At 34.8% G+C, this 26,472-nt stretch overlaps 2 protein-coding genes and 1 pseudogene across 8 annotated transcripts; 1 reads left to right on the top strand and 2 right to left on the bottom strand.

The window, feature by feature from the left end:
* Positions 1–2,040: 2,040 nt before the first annotated feature.
* LOC117242896 lies at positions 2,041–2,159 on the top strand (annotated as a pseudogene).
* A 187-nt stretch (positions 2,160–2,346) lies between these two features.
* On the bottom strand, positions 2,347–26,472 carry LOC117242889 (cytochrome P450 6k1-like). Of its 7 annotated transcripts, none has more exons than XM_033509945.1 (6): positions 12,080–12,307; positions 10,714–11,271; positions 4,344–4,715; positions 3,846–4,030; positions 3,445–3,733; positions 2,347–2,767 (listed from the first exon to the last, which is right to left on the bottom strand). In XM_033509945.1, the coding sequence occupies exons 2-6, from the start codon at positions 11,234–11,236 to the stop codon at positions 2,589–2,591; spliced, it is 1,548 nt and encodes a 515-aa protein (XP_033365836.1). In that variant the 5' UTR covers positions 11,237–11,271; positions 12,080–12,307; the 3' UTR covers positions 2,347–2,588. The 7 variants fall into 7 exon arrangements, with proteins under 7 accessions (XP_033365836.1, XP_033365834.1, XP_033365833.1 ...); XM_033509942.1 differs by lacking the exons at positions 3,445–3,733; positions 3,846–4,030; positions 4,344–4,715; positions 10,714–11,271; positions 12,080–12,307 and adding exons at positions 23,406–23,694; positions 23,808–23,992; positions 24,308–24,679; positions 24,879–25,404; positions 26,355–26,472 and having other exon boundaries at positions 2,465–2,767; XM_033509940.1 differs by lacking the exons at positions 2,347–2,767; positions 3,445–3,733; positions 3,846–4,030; ... (1 more) ...; positions 10,714–11,271; positions 12,080–12,307 and adding exons at positions 20,039–21,650; positions 23,406–23,694; positions 23,808–23,992; ... (1 more) ...; positions 24,879–25,404; positions 26,355–26,472.
* On the bottom strand, positions 15,252–17,128 carry LOC117242892 (cytochrome P450 6k1-like). The gene is made up of 3 exons (XM_033509950.1): positions 16,919–17,128; positions 16,517–16,805; positions 15,252–15,648 (listed from the first exon to the last, which is right to left on the bottom strand). The coding sequence occupies exons 1-3, from the start codon at positions 17,126–17,128 to the stop codon at positions 15,470–15,472; spliced, it is 678 nt and encodes a 225-aa protein (XP_033365841.1). The 3' UTR covers positions 15,252–15,469.

Below are 26,472 nucleotides of genomic sequence, written 5' to 3' on the forward strand. Positions count from 1 at the left end.
ATAATCTAAAGTTTAAGCAGTCCTTTTTTTTATAGTGGAATGTGATTTTTCATTTAACAAGGAATAAACAGGCAAATCATGTCAACATTCTGATATCCAGGACCATGTATAAATCATTTACAGGTGGAATGAATGTTACTCATGTCTATATGATTGCCTTCTGACAAGAATGATGTAACCATGTGGCATATATCTTTGTATATGTTTATTAATCTGATTACAAATTGTTCTATATAAACCATATATATCATATTGTAGTATCGTGGAATAATCATAAAAAGAACTCGCTAGGAATGCGAACAACAATGTAAATAGGAAATGGAACAAACCAGATGGGATGGGAAATTCTAATGGACTATGTAGCACATCGATATAACTGTCGCCTTTCATAAAACTAGGTGCTTCGAAAAGGATTACGTAAGCATATTCGGTCATGGGTGGCAGCGGAACACGTGCGAGTGTTGGGAGAAAGAAAACTGTAACGAAAAGATGTTTTGCTGGAGAAAGTTAGTCGATAGTTAGTTGAGCTAGCTGGAGTTAGTCACGAATCATGAGTTGTGAGTTAGTTCTCGATTCGTTGCATTACATTACTCTATTAAGCTGTAGTTAAATAAATCATACTTTCCTGTATCAATCACAAACACCATCGAAGACCTTGGTCCATCGAGAATTAAAGACTGTGAAATTGGTCGGGGGGGAGGGGGAGGGGGAATCCGAGAACCTTGGCATTTCCGTGGAGAAGAAAGAAGTTGTCAAATCTGCGATAGATATTAAACGTGTTGATTTATTTAATAATGAGACGAGTAAATAATTATGATAATTAGATATTAGGTTGTCCAAAAATTGTCTTTCTTTTACAGACCCGTCTTTTACAACGATGCATCTTTGTACAAACATGAAACCTAATCTGTCGAACATTGTAATCTTTAGTTTGATAGAACAAAATGGATCATACGTAATTCGATAAAATAATATAAAACGGAAAATGTTGTGCATCCATTTCCTTATAAAATGAAAGAATCTTTTCGGACTACCTAATATACAGGGCGGTTGGTAACTGATGGTACAAGCGGAAAGAGGTAATTCTACGGAAAAAAAGAAGTCGAAAATATGGAACAAAAATTTTTTTCTTTAATTTCTTTTTTTAATTTTTTTAAAAATCTACAGTGAGTTCCGTTATAACGAGACGTGATAAAGTGCACGCGTACCGAGCGAAAATTCAAGAACTTCGGTTTGAGATACTTGACTAATCCAGGGAAGAAGAATATAGTAAGGACTTCCATGCTACGATGGTAATCATAATCGAAGATCTTCCTGCCATATTCACGAAACGGTGCTTTTGGATTCTCTAACGAACCTACTTTTAAGCCAAACGCAGTGCTACCGATCATATCTGTCTTGTTTATTTTTAAATCTTAGACATATAAACGATGCTTATACTCCGAAGCAAAGCAACAACATGAGTCACTCTCGATTCGAGTTACCCTGTGATTCATGTGCTGCTACAAACCTTTCTACGTGATTTAGAAGATGGATGTAAATGAAGTGACAGCCAAATCGCTGCTGTTCCGATATTATTCAGATTTGTGGACGTAGAGTGCGCGGTGTGTCGATCGTCGAAGTTAGAAGCATGTTAAAATTATGTTTGGGAATCGTTGAATTTTAGGTAGCCAGGGAACCGACTTTTGCTTTCGATAAAGAGCTAGGTGACACGTTAGACGATATTCTTGTAATAAGAGAAAGGTAGGAGGTAGTTTAATACAAAGCGTAAAAAGGCGGTAGTATACAAGACGAGAGATTTGGTAGCGATTAAAAGGACGCAAGCCGGTATTGGATTAAAGTTCCACTCGAAGTACTTCGAACCGTATGGCGCGGTTTTACGCAATGACCGCTACATGGTGCAGCGAGAGGGTGAAAACGAAGGGTCGCAAGTGACTTCCACGGGGGCTAATCGTACGAATCGTACGGGTCATTGATGAAGACAGCGGTGCGAGTGAAATTAGTGACAGTGAGCATACATGGGGTCAGACCTTTGGATATGCCAACGCCCTAGCCGCGCTGAGTGCACTCGTTCCCGTCAGATCACGAAAGTTAAGCAGCGCCGGGCACGGATAGTACTTGAATGGGTGATCGCCTGGGAACTCCGTGTGGCGTTGACGAAGCGCGCTGGACTCGTCGCGCCCCCCGGTGGGGTTAGGGCTAGGGTGCTGCCGGCTCAGCGCCTCGGGGCCGCCAGGCAGTCCGGTAGGGGAACATTAAGCTTTAATTAAATAATCATCGTTTTCTTAGTTCAATCACTGTAAATAAATTCATCAAATAAATAAAGTCATTATATAAGATTTCGTATTACTTAATACTATTTAACACTGAATAAGTTTAGTTATTTTCAGGTATTTGAAATCACAATTTTCGGACATTTAGGATTACGATTCTAAAGTATATTTAACATCTAAATATTCATTTCTCCTGGGGAAGAAATAGATATGACATTTGTTGAACTTCGCCGATAGTAAAATATATCTAAGTTATCACAAACAAAATAGGAAATTAGTATGCATAACGCGATTCGCAAAACTTCTTAGCTTCGTTTAACCAGCAGCAGTGGTAGTCTTTCTAATGTTGAGATGTATTCCTCCTAAAGCTGTCGTGGTGAGTGCTTTGGGATCTAGAACTACTGGAGTTTTTGTTTTTTCACAAGGTGAAACTTCGTAGTCCTTCAATACCTGTACGACTCCAAGTTTGGATTGCATGAGTCCCAATCGCATACCTGAAACAAAGAGCGAAAGATTAAGATTGAAAGTGACAGCCAATAGAATGTTTAAAGATACAGGTTGCTACTTGCATCTTTCGTATAATGATAATGACAACAATAGAAACTTAATCAATTATCTAATCGGGAATGTGTTATGGCAGAAATTTATTTGTTTAATAATCATAAACTGTATCAATATGTCTGATCGCAGAATATAGTAAACTGTACCAAATTGATATGTTTAATAAATAATACCGTGCAACGCGTTGTTAAATATTTATTCACATTCTGGCAGTTTCTTCTCAACAAGTGGTGCAAAAAGGAGATAAACTTCTGTTAAATTGTATTCCGTTTTCAGATGTTTCTCTTCATTCTTTATGATTGTAACTTACGTCACCGAGACACCGGTAATGTTTAATTTTACCGTATGCATATTCCCGAGGCAAAAGAGATTTCAAAACAAAAAGATGTCGATCAATTAATAAAAAAATTCGTATATAATACTAATATAAGAAGGTATGATCTAAAGGTCCAATCCAATGGTGTTTTGTAACTGCTAGTATAACTAGAAGTATAAATGTCAGCACATATATGTATTTCATTTAGATTCTTTTAACAGTACTTTCATAATTTTCCCATCGATAGCTCTCAGGTTAGAGATGTTGGAAAATATTTCGGAACATTTTACTAACCGATGCAGACGCGGGGACCCTCACCAAAGGGCAAGTAGGCGAAACTTGGCCTGGCACATTTGGCTTCCTCGGTAAATCGGAGTGGATCGTATTTTTCCGGATTTGGGAAGTATCGCGGATCGTAGTGCGAACCCATCGTCGAAATGAATATTGGGGTATCTTTCTCTAGCACCAAATCGTAATTAGGTACTTTGTAATCGGCAAGGGTAACTCGATCCAAGTATGCTATAGATGGATATTTACGAAGGGTTTCTGAAATTACCATATCGAGGTATGGTAACGTCGTAATCTGTGAAACATTATATTTCTTAGTATGTTTACAATTATATTACAACCTTTTTCACATACTATTCATATGCCTATCCCGTGTTTCTAATTTAACATTTTTGTAGTTGCCGTACCATATCGTATGTGATTTTGCCACCAGTTTTCTCTAGAGCATCTTGAATCTCTGTCCTAAGCGTCTTCTGTACATCTGGGTTCAATGCAAGTTCGTGCAGCGTGAAAGACATGGTGCTAGCAGATGTTTCAGAACCACCGATATAAAATATGGCAGCTTGTGATACTAAATCGTCACCATCGAATTCTGAAACACTCAAATTAAACAATATCGCAAAAGTTCAAATCGATCTAGTATATCTAGTACAATTGGAAAATAACTTGAAAGAAAATGAGCTAATATAGATATTTGTGCAGTATTTTCAATTTCTAACATGAATATAATTATATTGGAAGAAGTAGTTGCGTTATTTTTCCTCTGTTTCACTGGGAGTTGACGGAATAAGGATATGGATAAAGTTGTAATTCACAGAGCATGTTATTCAAAATTTCTGATTTTTCAACGATTCATAAATAACTTCGTTAAGAGAAATTAGTAAAATATTGCAGCCAATGCATACTGTAATCCTTCAGACTTTCGTCGTTCTTGTATGTATCCCTCATTTCGATCAGCATATCGATGAGATCATTCCTCTTTTGACCCGAACCGACTCGTTGTTCAATCACATCCCAGAAAATAGATCGGAAGAATTTAGTCGCTTCTTTCCCAAGGAACTTCGGTTTGAGATACTTGACTAATCCGGGGAAGAAGAATATAGCAAGGAATTCCATGCTACGATGGAAATCATAATCGAAGATCTTCCTGCCACATTCACGGAACGGTACTTTTGGATTCTCCAATGAACCTACTTTTAAGCCAAACGCAGTTCTACCAATGATATCGGTAGTGAAATTGGCGCAAATATCTTTGAACTCGATTACTTTTCCTTCGCCTGAAACAGATATTTGATTTCCTATGATGTGTCTAGCATTGTTGCATTTTTAATCAAGAAACAATAGTTGCAAAATTTAAAAAGTCTCTCTCATCAAGAGAATTGACTTTTAATTTTGTTAAACATTTCTATCAAATAAGAATTATTGTTTTAAAAGTATATATTGAACTAACAACAGTCTCTCATGAAATGCGGCTTACCCTCCAAATGCAACGAATCGAGATGCTTTGCAAAGTCGTCAGCGACTGGCAGCATTATATCGAACATTTTCTTCAGCTTGCCCGGAGTAAAAAATGGCGTCAATTTTGGTCTGAGAGATTTCCATCCTGGATTTTTCATCATGAATAAATTTGCGTATCCAAGACGATCATTTTTCTCATCTGCAGTCGAGTACCTATCAGCGAAATAGTCGAAGTCCTTCATTAGGACGTGCTTCGCGAGTTCTGGATCGCGAATTAACAGGTAAGGTTTATCAAAGACGTAGAAACCCAACAAAGGCAAATCTCTGCCATAATTATATAGGTCCTTGAGAAATTGCGGGGCCGATTTTTTTGACAGGAGACAGTCCATGAAATTGCCTACGAAAGGCGTAGGTGCAAGCTCTTTCACGCCCCGTTTCGACCAGTAATTAAATTTCCGAGTCACAAACAGATAAGCGGCAACCATCAGGGACAAAAGGATGAGGATGCCATCCAGACTCCAGTGTAGCGTTAATAAGACCATTTTAAATGAGTCTGAAAAGGTAAAATGTTTTTGTTGATCTCAGGATATAATATTTATCAACACCACTTGGATTGCGAATTATCATGGATTTAGAGAAATGCAAAAGCTGGAAAATATTTCGCGGAATGCTTCATTGTAATACAATAGTCCCCGAAACTCGTTACGCTTGCTTCTTATGTTAAGGGAAATGTAGGCGTTTACGCTCCCTTTAGTCGGATATTCTTTTCCCCAAAGTCGACGACACTCTGATACTGCGGTACGTGCGTGGGCGAGTGCTAAGTAGGATGCACATAATACATGTAAAACAGTCGTTATGATGTTCTATTTAATGAGAGTGAAATAAATCATTATTTGTGTTTAATTTCATTCATAAAAATACAAAATTGCACAAATATCTGGAGGTCTGTTCATGTATAATAAATGAAATAAGTTATCAGTCTCTGGTTAAAAAAAATGACTAATGTCAGTTGCCCATTAATTAAAGACAAAACAGTAAACTTTGGGGGTAATTAGGAAAATACTGTTCGATTAAAACTGAGTAAATGATTCAGAAAAGGAAGAAATGGTACATAAGTTCGTGAAACAGAGTAGGGACACATTTGAATCTAATTTGCAAAGTAAAAGAGGAAAATTATCAGAAAATAATAGAAAAATAGAACAGATAATCTAATTCCGCGGTGTGTGTTGCAGTGAAAAATACCGTACGTACCGCTATGAAACGATTTCTTCACTAGTCACAGATGCCAAATAAAATAAGAAAATATTTCCGTAGCTTGTAATGTACATTGCAAGAGTGAGCATTGCATTGTCGGCTGTGATAGTATATATGTCTCATCCCGTAATCTCCCCTCTCTTGTGAAATTTACCGCTGAATCATTACTTTGCTGACAAAGTGCCATTTGCGAAAAATTCTCGTAGCAGATTTTAGCATCGAGAAAATGGTAAGAATTGTCATTTTACCTGGTAAGGTAGTTTTTTCGAAGTAATCAGTTGTTTTTAATGTATAATAATCATCTCGGCGGTAATCTACTGCTTAATTTTCACACATTAAGAGACGTGTTATAAAATTTCTATATACAGCACCAATATTTTGAATATTACACAATTATCGTAAAGACATATTTCGATCAACCGCTTCCATAAAATGATATAATTAAAAAATTGCATTGGAAGCTCAATCTTCTCAATCGAATTGTATTTTCACATGTAAGGAGGTATAGATATTGGAAAGTTGCTTTCAATCACTTTCCTCTTCCCAGACCCGGACAAATATACAAATTATACGGAATTGGGTCATATAAATGACACTATTCTCTAATTTCGCACAAAGGTATTTTTTACCATCTTTCCAACATGACCTAGTATATTTGCTTAAGTACATATTCTAGAACATACATCATATCATCTATTATAACGAATAATCTTTCGCATAATTGAAAAAGTGTTATCAATGAAGTTGGAGGTTACGATGTATCAGCGTTATTTACCTGCTTAATAGCAAAAAGTGCAGTAATATAGGCAGTAATATTTTAGAAGTAACATACGTGATAATTTCATATTGAATCGTCATTCTTGTTGTGAAGTGTCAAGTGAAATTACTAAAATTAATAAAAATGTACAAATTATTGACAAGTGAATAATCTCAACTGGTAACAAATATTATGGAGGTTTTCAATTACAAAGTTATCCAGGAGATTTAGAGTCGGATTTCACAGAAAAATTTCTGCGACTTATTGCCCCGTTCATCGTGCAATAAATATTTGTAGAATGTATTGATAAATAATAACGTAATCTGCAATTTGTTAAATTTTTAACCCGTCTATGGAAAAATATCCTTGGCTCAAAGCCTGTTCCTTATCCATATGCTAGTATTGTTACATGCTAAATTATTATTGAGCAAATGCGATACACATGTATATTGGAATATATGTATAATCTAAAGTTTAAGGAGTCCTTTTTTTTATGGTGGAATGTGATTTTTCATTTAACAAGGAATAAACAGGAAAATCATGTCAACATTCTGATATCCAAGACCATGTATAAATCATTTACAGGTGGAATGAATGTTACCCATGTCTATATGATTGCCTTCTGCCAAAGTGATGTACCCATGTGACATATATATTTGTATATGTTTATTAATCTGATTACAAATTGATCTACGTAAAACATATGTACCGTATGGTTAAAAAACAGATATTTTTTAAAGAAAGCACAATATTGACTAGTTTACACTTGTAGTACATATTTTTACACATACACGTAAGCGTGAATGACTCCAATAAATAAATATCTGAACGTGACAATGTAAGTGAAAGAGAACTCTATTTCCTCTGCACGCAATATATTTCCTTCCCATTACGATACAGAAAATCTACAGAAATAAGATTTCGTATTATTTAATATTATTTAAGATTTATAAGTTTCGTTAGTTTCAGATATTTGTATTTACAAGTTTCAAGCATTTAGAATTACGATTCCAAAATATATTTAACACCTAAGGATTCATTTCTGCCAAGAAAGAAATAGATGTCCTTTGTTGCATTTCGCCGAATCAGTAGTAAATTATATCAAAATTATCACAAGCAAAGCAGAAAATTCAAATGCACAACGCGATTCGTAAAACTTTAGCTTCGTTTAACCAGCAGCAGTGGTAATCTTTCGAATGTTGAGATATAATCCTCCTAACGATGTCGTCGTGAGTGCTTTGGGATCTAGAACCACTGGAGTTTTGGTTTTTTCACAAGGCGAAACTTCGTAGTCCTTCAATACTTGTACGACTCCAAGTTTGGATTGCATGAGTCCCAACCGCAGACCTGAATCGAAGAGTGACAGAGAGAAATTATCGTGAGTAAAATTAAAAGTGACGGCCAACAGAAAGTTGAAAGATACGAATTGGTACTGGAACGCGTAAATTATCCACCACATTCATGAGTGGAAGAATTTTTAATTACGTATAATACGAACGAGTTTTTCGAGTAGTTTCTAACTGCTATTGTAATTTTTAATTTTTTAAATTATATTAGTTATAATTTTATATTTATTAGATAAGATTAGATTAATTTTATATTTATAGATAAGTAAGTCTTGAACACAATGAGATTTAGATCCGCGTAAAAATAGTTGACAAGTGGAATGAACGATATCTATGACGATATGATTATCTCTTGATAAAAGTAAATGTTGTCGCCAAGTGACAACCTCGAGATTGGTGAAGGTTGAGATTAAAATTTCTACTTATAACATTTTATACAGAGTGGTTGGTAACTGATGGTACAAGCGGAAAGGGGGTGACTCTGCGCGAAAAAAGAAGTCGAAAATATAGAATAAAAATTTTTTTTTATTTTCTTTTTAATTTTTCCATCGAGACAACGATCTGCAGTGAGATCCGTTATAACAAGACGTGATAAAGTGCACGCATACCGAGCGAAAATTCGAAGTCGACTTTCTCGAAAACAAAGCCTCGAACGAAAAATCTTTATTTCATATTTTTGACTTCTTTTTTCGCGTAAAATCACACCCTTTCCGCTTGTACCATCAGTTACCAACCACCCTGCATATCTTAATGAAACTGATTGCAAATTGTTCTGGGACAAAAGTACATACGTCATCCTTAGAAAAATAGATATCTTTTAAAGAAAGAATAATCTACATGTGTCCTTGTAGTACGTATGTTTGCTTATATCTGTATTTCACTTTGACTCTTTTAACACCGCTTTCGTATTTTTGCCATTGATACTTCTAACGTTAAAGATGTTGCAAAATATTTTGACAAATTTTACTAACCAATGCAGATGTGGGGTCCCTCACCAAAAGGAAAGTATACACAATTTGGCCTGGAACGTTTGGCTTCCTCGGAGAATCTGAGTGGATCGTATTTTTCCGGATTTGGAAAATACTGCGGATCGTAGTGCGAACCCATCATCGAAAGGAATATTGGGGTACCTTTCTCTAGCACCAGATCGGAATTAGGCATTTTGTAATCGGCAAGAGTGACTCGATCCAAGAATGCTAAAGGTGGATATTTACGAAGAGTTTCCGAAATAACCATATCGAGATATGGTAACGTCATAATCTGCGAACAAATATTTACCATTATGTTTACAATTACGTTATAACATTCCTCACATGCTATTCATTTTCTAAGTTAATATCTTTGTAGTTACTGTACCATATCATATGTAATTTTGCCATCAGTTTTCGTCAAAGCATCGTCAATCTCTGCCCTAAGTGTCTCTTGTACATCTGGGTTCAATGCAAGTTCGTACAGTGTGAAAGACATGGTACTAGAAGATGTTTCGAAACCACCAGTAAAAAATATGGCTGCTTGTGATACTAAATCGTCACCCTCGAATTCTGAAACATGCAAATTAATCATACGCAAAAATTCAGCAAAACGATCTAATATATTTAGTACAATTGGAAATTAACTTGAAAGGAAATTGGCAAATATAGATATCAGGGCGTAATTTTCAATTTGTAACATGAATATAATTATAATTGGAAGAAGTAGTCGCGTTATTTTTCGTCTGTTTCACTTGGGCGTTCACGAAATAAGGATATGAATGAAATCGTAATTCATAGAGCATGTTGTTCGAAATTTCTGATTTTTGATGATAAATAAATAATTTCATTAATAAAAATTAGTAAAATGTTCCAGAAAATACATACTGTAATCCTTAAGACTTTCATCGTCCTTGTATTTCTCCCTCATCTCGATCAGCAAATCGATGAGATCATTCCTCTTTTGTTTCGAATCGACTCGTTGTTCAATTACATCCCAGAAAACAGATCGGAGGAAGTTAGTCGCTGCTTTTCCAAAGAACTTCGGTTTAAGGTACTTGACTAATCCAGGAAAAAAGAATATAGTAAGGAATTCCATGCTACGATGGAAATCATAATCGAAGATCTTTCTGCCATATTCACGGAACGGTGCTTTTGGATTCTCCAACGAACCTACTCTTAAGCCAAACGCAGTGCTGCCGATCATATCGGTAGTGAAATTCGCGCTAATATCTTTGAACTCGATTACTTTTCCTTCGCCTGAAACAGATATAAGATTTCTTATTATTCAATCTTATTGTTCAATCTTATTAATCTTATTATACAAGACACAATAATTGTAAAATTTGAAGTACAACGCACCACAGAGCTTTTAATTTTGTTAAACATTTCTATTAAATAAGAATTATTGTTTTAAAAATATATATTGAACTAACAACAGTTTCTCATGGTCAATCTGTTATTATGTAAATGCACTAGAAATGCGGCTTACCCTCCAAATGCAACGAATCGAGATGCTTTACAAGATCGTCAGCTACTACCAACATTAACTCGAACATTTTCTTCAACTTGCCCGAGGTAAAAAACGGTGTTAATTTTGTTCTGAGAGATTTCCATCCTGGATTTTTCATCATGAACACATTTGCATATCCAAGACGATCATTTTTCTCATCTGCAGCCGCGTGTCTATCAGCGAAATAGTCGAAGTCCTTCACTAGGACGTGCTTCACGAGTTCTGGATCGCGAACTAAGAGGTAAGGTTTGTCGAAGATGTAGAATCCCAAGAAAGGTAAACCTTCGCCGTAATTGTATAGGTCCCTGACAAATTCTGAGGCTGATTTTCTTGACAGAAGACAATCCATGAAGTTGCCTACGAAGGGCGTAGGTGGAAGCTCTTTCACGCCCCGTTTCGTCCAGTAGTTGAATTTCCGAGTCACATACAGATAAGCGGCAACCATTAGGGGCGATAGGATGAGGATACAATCCAAACCCCAGTATGGCGTTAACAAGGCCATTTTGAATCAGTCTGATAAGGAAAAATGCTTTCGTTAGTCCCGAAAGACAATATTTATCAACAACTTTTAGTTTACGGATTTTTATGCATTTGAGGAAAATGTAAATGTATAGAAAGTGTAGTAGAAAGATGGTGTTGAATATGGAAAATATGTGATGTTCGGTTTAATAGCGAAAATAATAATTTGGTAAAATGAGCAATGTATCGCGGAACAGGAAGATTCATCGTTGTTTACAGAACGTCCAACTCTTCTCATATAAATGTTTTTCTGAATGAAACATTTGCAATAACACAATACTTTGCAGTACGGTAAATGGAAATACAATCTCTCTAGGGGCTCAGCATTCCTATTAAATTGTGTGGAAAGTAGGTATCCCTCTTACTCAACTCGGATGTCCTCTTTTCTAACAACCGATATCACCCGGAGTTCGCAAAGTCAAACAGGTGAATGCTTAGGGGGCGTACGCATCACGATCACTCAGCGACTACTTGGAGGCTTAGACCTCGGTAGCAAGGTTTACGATATGTCGATTGGAGTATTCATTTCGGCGACTAGTTAATTTTGTAAATAATTTCCCTCTGTACGTCTCAAAATTCGACGTCACGTTTTCATCGCAAGCCTTGTACCTCGGCCAGGCCCTTGTTCGTATCTTGGGGATCGCGACCGCTATATATATTTAAAAATGCCTAGAGTAGAATGCACATAATACATAAATGCCTCAAGTATAACAGTGGTTACGATATTTAAGTTACAAAATGAGGGATGAAAATTATTTGTAAATAATGAAGAATTAAAACAAATAGCTTAATTCTGCCGTATGTTTTACAGTGAAATATGCGGTACGTACCACTATGAAATGAATACTTCAGTCGTCACAAACACTATAATGCTCACTTTCTCTCTTCTGTCATTGTGTTTAAGGTATAGGTCTGGTAGGTGAGAGCCTTACTGAAGCGTCCACACTAGCAGATCTTGGACGAAACACTCACAAGCACTGTAATGTAACAGATGCCAAATTCAGAATTGCGCTAAATGAGAGAACATTTCTGAATCTCTCAACGCACATTATTCGAATGAGCTTTGTATCATCGGCAGTGATTGTATATACGTCTCATTTGTAATTTCCCCTCTCTTGAGAAATTTACCGTATTATCGCTGATGGACAAAGTACAATTAGAGCTCGATTGAATTTCATACCAGACTTAAGCATCGAGAAGATAAAAATTGCCATCTTATCAGCTAAGATATTTTTTCAAAATTATCGCTTTGTTTTACGTATAGTTAACAACAACAACTCGGCTACAACCAATTCACTGCTAAACAAAAAATTTTTATTTACCGTAACAACGTTTTGAATATTGCACAATTATTGTAAAGGAATATTTCGATGCGTCGCTTCTATAAAATAATACAATGAAAAAATAACATAGAAAGCTCAATTTTCTCAGTCGAAACGAATTTTCACAAGGAAAACAGTATATATATTAGGAAGTTTCCTTCCATCACTCACCTATTTCCAAAAGGTGTGGAACGAGTAAGCCCCGTATTAGACTTTCCTCCTTGGCGGTACAGAAAATAATGACTTATATGATATCTGACTCAAATTGCCTTCATCTCAATTCAGTTATTAATATAGTATATAGTGGTCGTCTATGGATCACGAGGAGCATTGTTCCATCTTTTTGCGATACGGGACGTATAGGTACTGTACATTAAAATATTTACATTTCTGTAAATGGATTCTGTAGGATTTTTTTACTGCATTATATTGGTTTACCCTGCAAACACTCAATTACTGTTTATTTTTTTTTATATATGCATTTCTTATAATGTGAGTAAGGTATGCCACAGACGAATTCCATTTGTTTAGCAATCATAAACTATATCAATATGTCTGCTAGCAGAATGTAATAAACAGTACCCGGTTATTTTGTCTAGAAGTTAATGCAATGCAATGCGTTGTTGAATACGTATTCACATTCAATCTGTTTCTTCTTAACCTGCGGTGAACAGAGAATATAAAATTCTGCTAAATTGTATTCCGTTTTCAAATTGTCTAAACATCCGTGATATTTGTAGCATATCTCAGCGTGTAACCGGGTATGTCTAATTTTGCTTTATCTATTTAATTACGAATGATACGTACAAATCTTTTCACAATATACGAAACTATCTTTCACGATAAGAATTCGGTTATGATAATGTCATGGGTTATAATAAATGGGTCAATAATGTACAAAGTTGCGTATAAAGATAGTGTTTACCATTCACCAACATAACGTAGAATATATCTAACGTTTGACGTGGATATCCTAATGGATATATACTATATCGTCTATTATACCCAATGATATTTTGGATGATTGAAAAAGTGTTGTTAGTGAATTTTGAAAATTGCTAGTTGCAATGATACAGAATTATTCTCCTGCATAATGGATAGGAAATGTAGTAATAAAGTTAGTCGTGTTTCTTGAACAAATTTTACAAGTTGCAAGTCAACTTATACTTCTGGAATCACCAATAATCATTAATTTTGTGGTGTAACAAGAATTACAGAAACTTTCAATTGCAAAGTTCTCTAAGATATATAAAATTTCACAAATAAACATTCGTAAAATATATTAACACACAAAATAAAAAATTTGACATATAAATTATAAAATTGCAAAATCCATATATATGCTAAAATATCTTTATCCTACAACTCGTAAGTTATCAGTGAAATGGCATTATCACGTGGTAAATTATTGAGAAGATAAGAGATACATACGTAAGAATATATAAATATCAAACCCAATCATATTAAGTAACTGCTAATGTTGACAATATTCTCAATTACATTAGGTATAATTTTACATTTATTAGACTATAAACAAACAGATTACGCAAACATTGTGATATTTAGAACTGTGTGAAGATTGGTTATAAGCAGAATCAACGATATCTATGACGCCTAGGATTATTTTGTCATAAAAGTGATGTCGCCACGTGACTTTTATATGATGTTGCAAATTGAGATTAAACTTTCCACGTATACATCTTTCATATATTTTCAATGATATCAGTCGTGTTTAATGTGTTCTATTAACAACTCAGATATAACCAATTCACTGATTAGTTTTCACACATTACAAGACACGTTACACAATTCCCTTCCACGGCACCAAAATTCTGAATATTATACAATTTGTGTAAAGTCCTACATAAAATGGTACGATATAAAAATTGCATAGGAAACTAAAGTTTTGTAATAGGCTAGAAAATATATACGTACTATTAAGTTTCTTTCTAACGTATGAATATTTTGAACGTAACTGTTAATAATCTACATAAAATTGTATAATACAAAAGTCACATGGGCGAAACTTGTTTCTCTCCTTAGTCAATCAGGTCTTTCATCCTGAAGGAATTGTTACAAAATTATTTTTTATTACATAAAATTTTCTAATAGAACAACCAGAGCGAAATAGCAAAAAAAAGGTCTCATCTCCGCCTTCGGCGATTTTTAAATATGTTATTGATGTCAACATTTCGAACAACTTTTCTCTGTATATATATTTGGCGGTCTCGGTTAGTTATTAGGACGTTTACAATAAAATGTCATCACTTAGGTGAAATCTACTTACAGTTGTACGTATGCGCCAGAATTGCTTGCTGATTTTTTTATTTTTTGCTTAAAACAAGAGTCGGATAAACTTAAAGCGTCGTTGCACAATTGCATATGCGAGGCTGCAAGAAAATTCTGATACAATTGAATCTAAAATGAATAGCATTGATATATTGGGTTTGGGTTTGGGAGATCTTATTGTAAATTAATTGGCCGTGATGCACTGGACACGTGGCGGCCTACGGGCCGATTATTTTGGTTTGTACGTGAAAATAACTGAATTAATCAAATACATATACGTGACAACGTAAGTGATAGAGAACTCTATTTCCTCTGCACGCAATATATTACGATATAGAAAATCTACAGAAACAAGATTTCGTATTATTTAATATTGTTCAAGATCTATAAGTTTCGTTAGTTTCAGATATTTGTATTTACAAGTTTCAAGCATTTAGAATTACGATTCTAAAATATATTTAATACCTAAGGATTCATTTCTGCCAAGAAAGAAATAGATGTCCTTTGTTGCATTTCGCCGAATCAGTAGTAAATTATATCAAAATTATCACAAGCAAAGCAGAAAATTGAAATGCACAACGCGATTCGTAAAACTTTAGCTTCGTTTAACCAGCAGCAGTGGTAATCTTTCGAATGTTGAGATATAATCCTCCTAACGATATCGTGGTGAGTCCTTTGGGATCTAGAACCACTGGAGTTTTGGTTTTTTCACAAGGCGAAACTTCGTAGTCCTTCAATACTTGTACGACTCCAAGTTTGGATTGCATGAGTCCCAACCGCAGACCTGAATCGAAGAGTGACAGAGAGAAATTATCGTGAGTAAAAGAATTAAAAGTGACAGCCAACAGAAAGTTTAAAGATGCAAGTTTATACTTGTGCCTTTCGTATAATGTTAGTAACATCAGTAGAAACTTAGTAACAGTCATCTATTCGGGAGTGTATACTACAGTAGAACTCTATTTATTTAATAATCATAAACTGTATCTATTTGTCCGATAATAGAGTGTAGTAAACTCTTCCAAAATAATATGTCTAATAGATAATACCATGCAACGCGTTGTTAAATATTTATTCATATTCAACCAGTTTCTTTTCAACTAGTGGTGAAAAATAGGAAATAAATTTCGGTTAGATTGTATCGTTCCGTCGTGTTTATGAGCAGTTCCAAGACCCCTTCCACAATGCGCGAGGTATCGTCACCGTGGAGATTTTAGCCGGTACGAATGTAGCACTACGCGGCGCCAACTTCCCGGAGGGCGCGGGGCTCCGACAAAGTTTTCCTCCACAAAAAAAAAGAGAGAGTATTTTACCGTTTTCAAATTCTCTAGTCATTCTCTATAATTGTAACTTATCTCAGAATATAACCGGTAATGTTTAATTTTACCGTATGCACATTCCCGAGACAAAAGAAATTTCAAAACAAAAAGGTATCGATCCCTTAACAAAAATGTTCGTATACAATAATAATATCAGAAGGCATGATCTAAAAGTCAAATCCAATCGTGTTTTGTAACTGCTAGTATAACTAGAAATATAAATTTCTGCACATATATGTATTTCATTTAGATTCTTTTAACAGTACTTTCATAATTTTCCCATCGATAGCTCTCAGGTTAGAGATGTTGGAAAATATTTTGGAACATTTTACTAACCAATGCAGGCGTGGGGACCCTCACCAAAGGGCAAGTAGACGAAACTTGGCCTGGCACGTTTGGCTTCCTCGGTAAATCGGAGTGGATCGTATTTCTCCGGATTTGGAAAATACCGCGGATCCTTGTGCAAACCCATCATCGAAATGAATATTGGGATACCTTTCTCTAGCACCAGATCGGAATTAGGCATTTTGTAATCGGCAAGAGTGACTCGATCCAAGAATGCTAGAGGTGGATATTTACGAAGAGTTTCCGAAATAACCATATCGAGATATGGTAACGTCATAACCTGTGAAAAAATTATTTTTACCATTATGTTTACAATTACGTTATAACATTCCTCGTATGTTATTCATTTTTCTCTCGCGTGTTTCTAAGTTAATATCTTTGTAGTTGCCCTACCATATCGTATGTGATTTTGCCATCAGTTTTCGCCAAAGCATCGTCAATCTCTGTCCTAAGTGTCTCTTGTACATCTGGGTTCAATGCAAGTTCGTGTAGTGTAAAAGAAATGACGGTGGCAGATGTTTCGAAGCCAGCAATAAAAAACACCGCCGCTTGTGCCACTAAATCGTCACCGTCGAATTCTGAAACATGCAAATTAATGTTCATAGCAGAAGTTCAGGAAAATGATCTAATATATTCAATATATTTAGATACTAGCTTGAAAGCAAATTAGCAAATATAGATATTTTGGTTCAATTATCAATTTGTAACGTGAATACAATTGTGTCTGAAGGAGTCGTCACGTTATTCTTCGTCTGTTTTGCTGGGAGTGCACGAAATAAGGATGTGGATGAAATCGTAATTCAAAGAGCATGTTATTCGAAATTTCCGATCTCTGACGAGTCATTAATAACTTACTTCACTAAGAAAAATTAGTAAAATATTGCAGCAAATACATACTGTAATCCTTCAGACTTTCGTCGTTCCTGTGTATCTCCTTCATGTCGATCAGCGAATCGATGAGATCATTCCTCTTTTCACCCGTACTGATTCGTTGTTCAATCACATCCCAGAAAAGAGATCGGAGGAAATTAGTCGCTGCTTTTCCAAAGAACTTCGATTTCAAATACTTGACTAATCCAGGGCAGAAGAATATACTAAGGAATTCCATGCTACGATGGAAATCATAATCGAAGATCTTTCTGCCATATTCACGGAACGGTGCTTTTGGATTCTCCAACGAACCTACTCTTAAGCCAAACGCAGTGCTGCCGATCATATCGGTAGTGAAATTCGCGCAAATATCTTTGAACTCGACTACTTTTCCTTCGCCTGAAACAGATATTAGATTTCTTATTATTCAATCTTATTATTCAATCTTATTAATCTTATTATACAAGACACAATAATTGTAAAATTTGAAGTACAACGCACCACAGAGCATTGACTTTTAATTTTGTTAAACATTTCTATTAAATAAGAATTATTGTTTTGAAAATATATATTGAACTAACAATAGTTTCTCGTGGTCAATCTGTTATTATGTAAATGCACTAGAAATGCGGCTTACCCTCCAAATGCAACGAATCGAGATGCTTTGCAAGATCGTCAGCTACTACCAACATTAATTCGAACATTTTCTTCAACTTGCCCGAGGTAAACAACGGTGTTAATTTTGTTCTGAGAGATTTCCATCCTGGATTTTTCATTATGAACATATTTGCATATCCAAGACGATCATTTTTCTGATCTGCAGCCGTGTGTCTATCAGCGAAATAGTCGAAGTCCTTCACTAGGACTTGCTTCACGAGTTCTGGATCGCGAACTAAGAGGAACGGTTTGTCGATGATGTAGAATCCCAAGAAAGGTAAACCTTCGCCGTAATTGTATAGGTCCCTGACAAATTCTGAGGCTGACTTTCTTGACAGAAGACAATCCATGAAGTTGCCTACGAAGGGCGTAGGTGGAAGCTCTTTCACGCCCCGTTTCGACCAGTAGTTGAATTTCCGAGTCACATACAAATAAGCGGCAACCATTAGGGACGATAGGATGAGGATACAATCCAAACCCCAGTATGGCGTTAACAAGGCCATTTTGAATCAGTCTGATAAGGAAAAATGCTTTCGTTAGTCCCGAAAGACAATATTTATCAACAACTTTTAGTTTACGGATTTTTATGCATTTGAGGAAAATGTAAATGTATAGAAAGTGTAGTAGAAAGATGGTGTAGAATATGGAAAATATGTGATGTTCGGTTTAATAGCGAAAATAATAATTTGGTAAAATGAGCAATGTATCGCGGAACAGGAAGATTCATCGTTGTTTACAGAACGTCCAACTCTTCTCATATAAATGTTTTTCTGAATGAAACATTTGCAATAACACAATACTTCGCAGTACGGTAAATGGAAATACAATCTCTCTCGGGGCTCAGCATTCCTATTAAATTGTGTGGAAAGTAGATATCCCTCTTACTCAACTCGAATGTCCTCTTTTTTAATAACCGATATCACCCGGAGTTCGCAAAGTGAAAACAGGTGAATGCTTAGGGGACATTACGCATCACGATCACTCAGCGACTACTTGGAGGCTTAGACCTCGGTGGCAAGGTTTACGATATGTCGATTGGAGTATTCATTTCGGCGACTAATTAATTTTGTAAATAATATTCCTCCGTACGTCTCAAAATTCGACGTCACGTTTTCATCGCAAGCCTTGTACCTCAGCCAGACCCTTGTTCGTATCTTGGGGATCGCGACCGCTATATATATTTAAAAATGCCTAGAGTAGAATGCACATAATACATAAATGCCTCAAGTATAACAGTGGTTACGATATTTAAGTTACAAAATGAGGGATGAAAATTATTTGTAAATAATGGAGAATTAGAACAAATAGCTTAATTCTATCGTATGCTTTACAGTGAAATACACGGTACGTACCACTATGAAGCGATTACTTTAATCGTCACAAGTACTATAATGTAACAGATGTCAAATTCAGATTTGCGCAAAATGAGAAAACGTCTCCGAAACTTGTACCACTTGGTATGAGAGTAAGCTTTATATCGTGGAGCTTTATATCACAGCTTATACGTTACTTCTGTAATTTCCCCTCCCTTGAGAAATTTACCGCTGTGTCATACTGACCGGCAATATGCGATTAGTTATTGATTAAATTTGGTAATGAGAAGATGATAAAAATTTCCATCTTAGCTGCTAAAATATTTTTTTCGAAGTTATCACTTTGTTTTACGTATAGTTAACGTATAATTAACAACTCGACTATAATCAATTCATTGTTACATAAAACTACACTATCTACACTATCAACATTTTGATTAATACATTATTATCGTAAAGGACTATTTCGATCAGTGACTTCTATAAAATAGTATAATGAAAAAATTGCATAGAAAGCTCAATTTTCTCAGTCGAATCGAATTTTCACAAGCAAAACAGTATAGATATTAGGAAATTTCTTTCCATCACTCTCCTATTTCCATACGGTGCAGGGCAAATAAGCCCCGTAATGGACTTCCCTCCTTGGCGGTACAGGAAATTATGACTTATATGATTCATGTCTTAAATTCCCTTTATTTCAATTCAGTTATTAATATAATATATACTAGTTATCTGTTGATCACGAGGAGCATTGTTCCTTTTTTGCGATACGGGACATATAGACTCCGTACATAAAATCGTCACATTTCTGGATCGCGTAGGATTTTTCACTGCACTATGTTGGTTTATCCTGCAAAGATTCAATCTGTTTATTTTATTGGATATATACATTTCTTATAATGCGAGTAACAAGAATATTAACTTGGTAACAGTCATCTATTCGGTAACATATGCCACAGTAGAACTCCATTTGACTAATAATCATAAATTGCATCAATTTGTCTGATAATAGATTATATTGAACTGTACCTAATTAATATGTCTAGTAGATAACGCCGTGCAGTGTATGATTAAATATTTTTTCACATTCGATCAATTTCTTCTCAACTAGTTGTGAACAAAGTAGATGGACTTCTGTTAGATTGTATTCCGTTTTCAAATTTACCAGTCATCCTCTGTAATTCTAACTTATCTCAGCGTGTGACCGATAATGTTTAATTTTGCCTTATGTATTTAATTACGGATGGTACATATCGGTCTTTTCACACCGTCGCGCTAAAGCAGAAAGCTTTCTTTTGTGACAAAAGTTTAGATTGTAAAAGTGTCAGTAAGCTATAATTACACGCAGATATTTTTTATCATTTCGCAGCATAACCTAGGGCAAAGCTATCTAAAGTGCGTAACCTAAACATACACTATACCCTCTATTATAACCAACGACTTTATGGACAATTGAAGAAACGTTGTCACTAAAATATTATAAAGCGCAATCTGCAATGATTCAGTATTATTCTGCTGCATCATGATATAAAGTGTAATAATCAAATCAGTCATATTTTGCGAATAAATTTTAAAATTATAGGTCAATTGATAATTGTATAATCAACTATGATCAGTAATTGTAATAGAAATTATGGAAATTTTTAATTACAAAGTTATCCGATGTCTTTCGTAAATTAATTAGTGGTTATGCACTGGTCATGTGGCGGCCTATGGGCCGATTATTTTGGTTTGTAAGTGAAAATAACTGAATTAATCAAATACATGTACGTGATAACGTAAGTGAAAGGGAACTCTATTTCCTCTGCATGCAATATGCTTCCTTCCCATCACAATACAAAAAATCTACAGAAACAGGATTTCGGATTATTTAATATTATTTAATGCTAAATCAGTTTCGTTATTTTCACATATTTGAAATCACAATTTTCAAGTATTTAGGATTACGATTTTAAATTATGTTTGACATCTAAATATTCATTTCTCCCGAGAATGAAATCGCTATGACATTCGTTGAGCTTCGCCAATAGTAAAATGTATATAAATTATCACAAGCAAAGCAGAAGATTGGAATGCATAACGCGATTCATAAAGCTTTAGCTTCGTTTAACCAGCAGCAGTGGTACTCTTTTTAATGTTGAGATATAATCCTCCTAAAGCTGTCGTGGTGAGTGCTTTAGGATCTAGAACCACCGGAGTTTTGGTTTTTTCACAAGGCGAAACTTCGTAGTCCTTCAATACTTGTATGACTCCAAGTTTGGATTGCATGAGTCCCAATCGCATACCTGAAACGAGGAATGAAAGAGAGAAATTATTAAGAGTAAGATTAAAAGTGACAGCCAGCAGAATGTTCAAAGATGCAAGTTGGTACTCGTATCTTTCTTATAATGCCTGTAACACGAGTAGAAACATAGTAACAGTCATCTATTTGGGAGTGTATGCCACAGTAGAATTCCATTTGTCTAATAATCATAAACTGTATCAATTTATCTGATCGCAGAATGTGGTAAACTGTATCCAATTATTATGTCTAGTGGATAATGCAGTATAATGTGTTATTAAATATTTATTCACGTTCAGTCAGTTCCTTCTCAAGTAGTTGTAAGCAAAGGAGATAAACTTCCCTTACATTGTATTCTCCCGTTTTCAAATTTTCTAGTCATCCTCTATAATTGCAACTCACCTCAGCATATAACCGGTGATGTTTAATTTTACCGTATGCACGTTCTCGAGTCAAAAGAGATTTGAAAGCAAAGAGGTGCAGAGTCCTTAATACATAGGTTCGTATATAATAATGCACCTTTTATAATTGTTTAATACATGTTTTCTATATGTACGTGCAAATTTTCTACATTATTTGTAAGAGAATGAATTTTTAATTAAGTATGATACGAACGAGTCTTTTCATATCGTGGTGTCAAAACAGAAAGTTATTTTTTCTGATGAGTATTTGGTTTATTATCCCGAATTACGCACAAAGAAATTATCTAGTATATTCTCGCATGTCATCGAGTATACGTGTCTAAAGTAATTTCATCATCCATCTACTATCAAATATTGCAAACCACGACCTTTTGCATAACTGAATAATTACAAACTGCAATATATCGGTATTATTCCCTTGAATAATGATAAAAAGTGTAGTAATAAAAGCAGTCATATTTTACGAATAAATTTTACAAGGTACAAGTCAACAGATAATTTTGTAATCAATTATAATTAAAGTACCTGACATTAGTAAGATTAAATCATTAAAATCATTAAAAAGTCAGGAATCTTAATTTGTATCAAAAATTATGGAAATATCCAATTACAAAGTTTTCCAACATATATGAATATATCACAAATACATATTCACAAATTGCATTCATAGATATGATATTCGAAATTTAACATTCAATATGCTAATTTCCAACAACTGCATATGCGAAAATGTCTTCGGCGCAAAAACTTCTATCTTATCTGTGCAAAAATATCATATGCCAATAAGTATATTCTACATGATAAACAACTATTACACAAAAGAGATACATATGTGTACTAAAAGATATGCATAATGTAGACGTCAAATCCAGCCTTGTTTCCTAGAATATCATCTTTCATTCAATAGGCAATGAACCAACAAGTCATTCAAACATTCTAATGTTTGAAAGTGTAAAGATTGCACGTGCGAAGTGTACGTGTAAAGATCGTTCACAAGTGGAATGAAAGATATTTATAACTATATAATTATCTACTGATAAAAGTCATAAAGTCATGTGACTACCGCAAAATGTGCTAGTTGTAAATAAGATCTCCACACATTGCGTTTACGTTTTTACGTACTATGTAAAAGAATAAATACCTTATCGTTAATAATATGGGAATTGTTTAAAAAAACGTATGCTGATCACGACATTTATGTACCTATGTCCTAAATGTATAAGTTTCTACATATATATGTATTTCATTTCGATTCATTTAACACTATTTTCATACTTATGCCATCGATAGTTCTAACGTTAATGATATTGGAACATATTTTGAAAAATTTTACTAACCAATGCAGATGTGGGGTCCCTCACCAAAGGGAAAGTAGACGAAATTTGGCCTGGCATTTTTGGCTTCCTCGGTAAATCGGAGTGGATCGTATTTTTCCGGATTTGGAAAATACCGCGGATCGTAGTGCGAACCCATCATCGAAATGAATATTGGGGTACCTTTCTCTAGCATCAGATCGGAATTAGGCATTTTGTAATCGGCAAGAGTGACTCGATCCAAGAATGCTAGAGGTGGATATTTACGAAGAGTTTCCGAAATAACCATATCGAGATATGGTAACGTCATAACCTGTGAAAAAATGATATTTACCATTATGATTACAATTACGTTATAACATTCCTCACATGCTATTCATTTTTCTCTCACGTGTTTCTAAGTTAATATCTTTGTAGTTGCCGTACCATATCGTATGTGATTTTGCCATCAGTTTTCGCCAGAGCATCGCGAATCTCTGCCCTAAGTGTCTTCTGTACATCTGGGTTCATTGCAAGTTCGTGCAGTGTGAAAGACATGGTAGTAGAAGATGTTTCGAAACCACCAGTAAAAAATATGGCTGCTTGTGATACTAAATCGTCACCCTCGAATTCTGAAACATGCAAATTAATCATACGCAAAAATTCAGCAAAACGATCTAATATATTTAGTACAATTGGAAATTAACTTGAAAGGAAATTAGCAAATATAGATATCAGGGCGTAATTTCCAATTTGTAATATGAATATAATTATAATTGGAAGAAGTAGTCGCGTTATTTTTCGTCTGTTTCACTTGGGGGTTCACGAAATAAGGATATGAATGAAATCGTGATTCATAGAGCATGTTGTTCGAAATTTCTGATTTTTGATGATAAATAAATAATTTCATTAATAGAAATTAGTAAAATATTGCAGCAAATACATACTGTAATTCTTCAGACTTTCATCGTTCCTGTATTTCTCCCTCATTTCGATCAGCAAATCGATGAGATCATTCCTCTTTTGACCCGAACTGACTCGTTGTTCAATCACATCCCAGAAAAGAGATCGGAGGAAGTTAGTCGCTTTTTTTCCAAAGAACTTCGGTTTAAGGTACTTGACTAATCCAGGAAAAAAGAATATAGTAAGGAATTCCATGTTACGATACAAATCGTAATCGAAGATCTTCCTGCCATATTCACGAAACGGTGCTTTTGGATTCTCCAACGAATCTACTTTTAAGCCAAACGCAGTGCTACCGATCATATCGGTGGTGAAATTCGCGCAAATATCCTTGAACTCGATTACTTTTCCTTCGCCTGAAACAGATATCAGATTTCTTATCGTGTGTCTGGCGCTATTGTATTTTTAATCAAGACACAATAATTGTAAAATTTGAAGTCCATCGCACCATAGATCATTGACTTTTAATTTTGTTAAACATTTCTATTAAACAAGAATTATTGTTTTAAAAATATATATTGAACTAACAACAGTTTCTCATGAAATGCGGCTTACCCTCCAAATGCAACGAATCGAGATGCTTTCCAAGATCGTCAGCGACTACCAACATTAACTCGTACATTTTCTTCAACTTGCCCGAGGTAAAAATCGGTGTTAATTTTGTTCTGAGAGATTTCCATTCTGGATTTTTCATCATGAACACATTTGCATACCCAAGACGATCATTTTTCTCATCTGCAGTCGCGTATCTATCAGCGAAATAGTTGAAGTCCCTCACTAGGACGTGCTTCACGAGTTCTGGATCGCGAACTAAGAGGTAAGGTTTGTCGAAGATGTAGAATCCCAAGAAAGGTAAACCTTCGCCGTAATTGTATAGGTCCCTGACAAATTCTGAGGCTGATGTTCTTGACAGAATACAGTCCATGAAGTTGCCTACGAAGGGCGTGGGTGCAAGCTCTTTCACGCCTCGTTTCGACCAGTAGTTGAATTTCCGAGTCACGAACAGATAAGCGCAAACCATTAGGGACGATAGGATGAGGATGCCATCCAATCCCCAGTATGGCGTTAACAAAGCCATTTTCTATGAATCCGACAGATAAAAAACATGTTGTTAGTGTCAAAAAATAATACTCGTATTTATTAATCGTTCATGAACTACAGATTTTCATGCATTCATGGGAAGTTGAAAAGCATGAAAATGTATGAAATGCACAGAATATATAAATATCTCAAGTATAGCACTCGCTGTAATATTCTATTTAATATGTGCGAAAGAAATTTTTGTTTACGTTTAATTTCGTTCTTACAGATAGGAAATTGTATATATATCTGCAGGTCTGTTAGTATATGATTAATCTAATATGTTGTTAGTCTCTGGTTTAATAAGATCATTGATGGAAATCCTTTTGAAATCTTCCGCTCTCTTATTTAGGAATTTTGAAAATTATTGGAGTTAGAACAAAATTTATTTTATCAACTATTAATGTATTATGGTCACGTTTTTTCTGATGTTTTTATCAAAGAGACATAATACACTGGTATAATCCTGCTATTTCCCTGAACGCAATTATCTATTTATTCGATCAGTTAATAACTTCTTGGGATGTTGAATAAACACAGCGTTAGAAAAGACATAATTTATTCAAATAGAGGCATATTTACATGGTAAATGTAAATTATTTTTTCAAGAAGAATCATTTCAGTGTAAGTCTAATGATTGTATCCTCGATTGATCTGTATGATCGTTCGGATTTGGTGCAATCTGCTTTCTTTTCCACGTATATGCCTATTACTAAACAATCAAATTTCAATGTAATTAAGAAAATATTGTTCGATTAAACTGAGTAAATTATTCAGGAAAGAAAGGAAAAGGTAAGAAATTACAATATACATAACATCATGAATCAGAGTTGCGTTACATTTGAATTTAATTTACAAAAAAAAGAACGAAAATTGTCAGTAAATAATAAAAAATTAGAACAAATAGTTTAATTCTGCCGTATATTTTACAGTGAAGTATACAGTACGTACCACTCTCAAACGAATACTTCAGTTGTCACAAGCACTATAATGTAATAGCAGGTATCCAATTCACATTGCCGCGAAAGGAGAAAATCTGTCCGCAGTTTGCAATCTATGTTGATAAAAT

This window comes from Bombus vosnesenskii, unplaced genomic scaffold (genome assembly GCF_011952255.1).
Source record: "Bombus vosnesenskii isolate JDL3184/JDL3185 unplaced genomic scaffold, Bvos_JDL3184-5_v1.1 scf7180000016279, whole genome shotgun sequence".
Classification (NCBI taxonomy): domain Eukaryota; kingdom Metazoa; phylum Arthropoda; class Insecta; order Hymenoptera; family Apidae; genus Bombus; species Bombus vosnesenskii.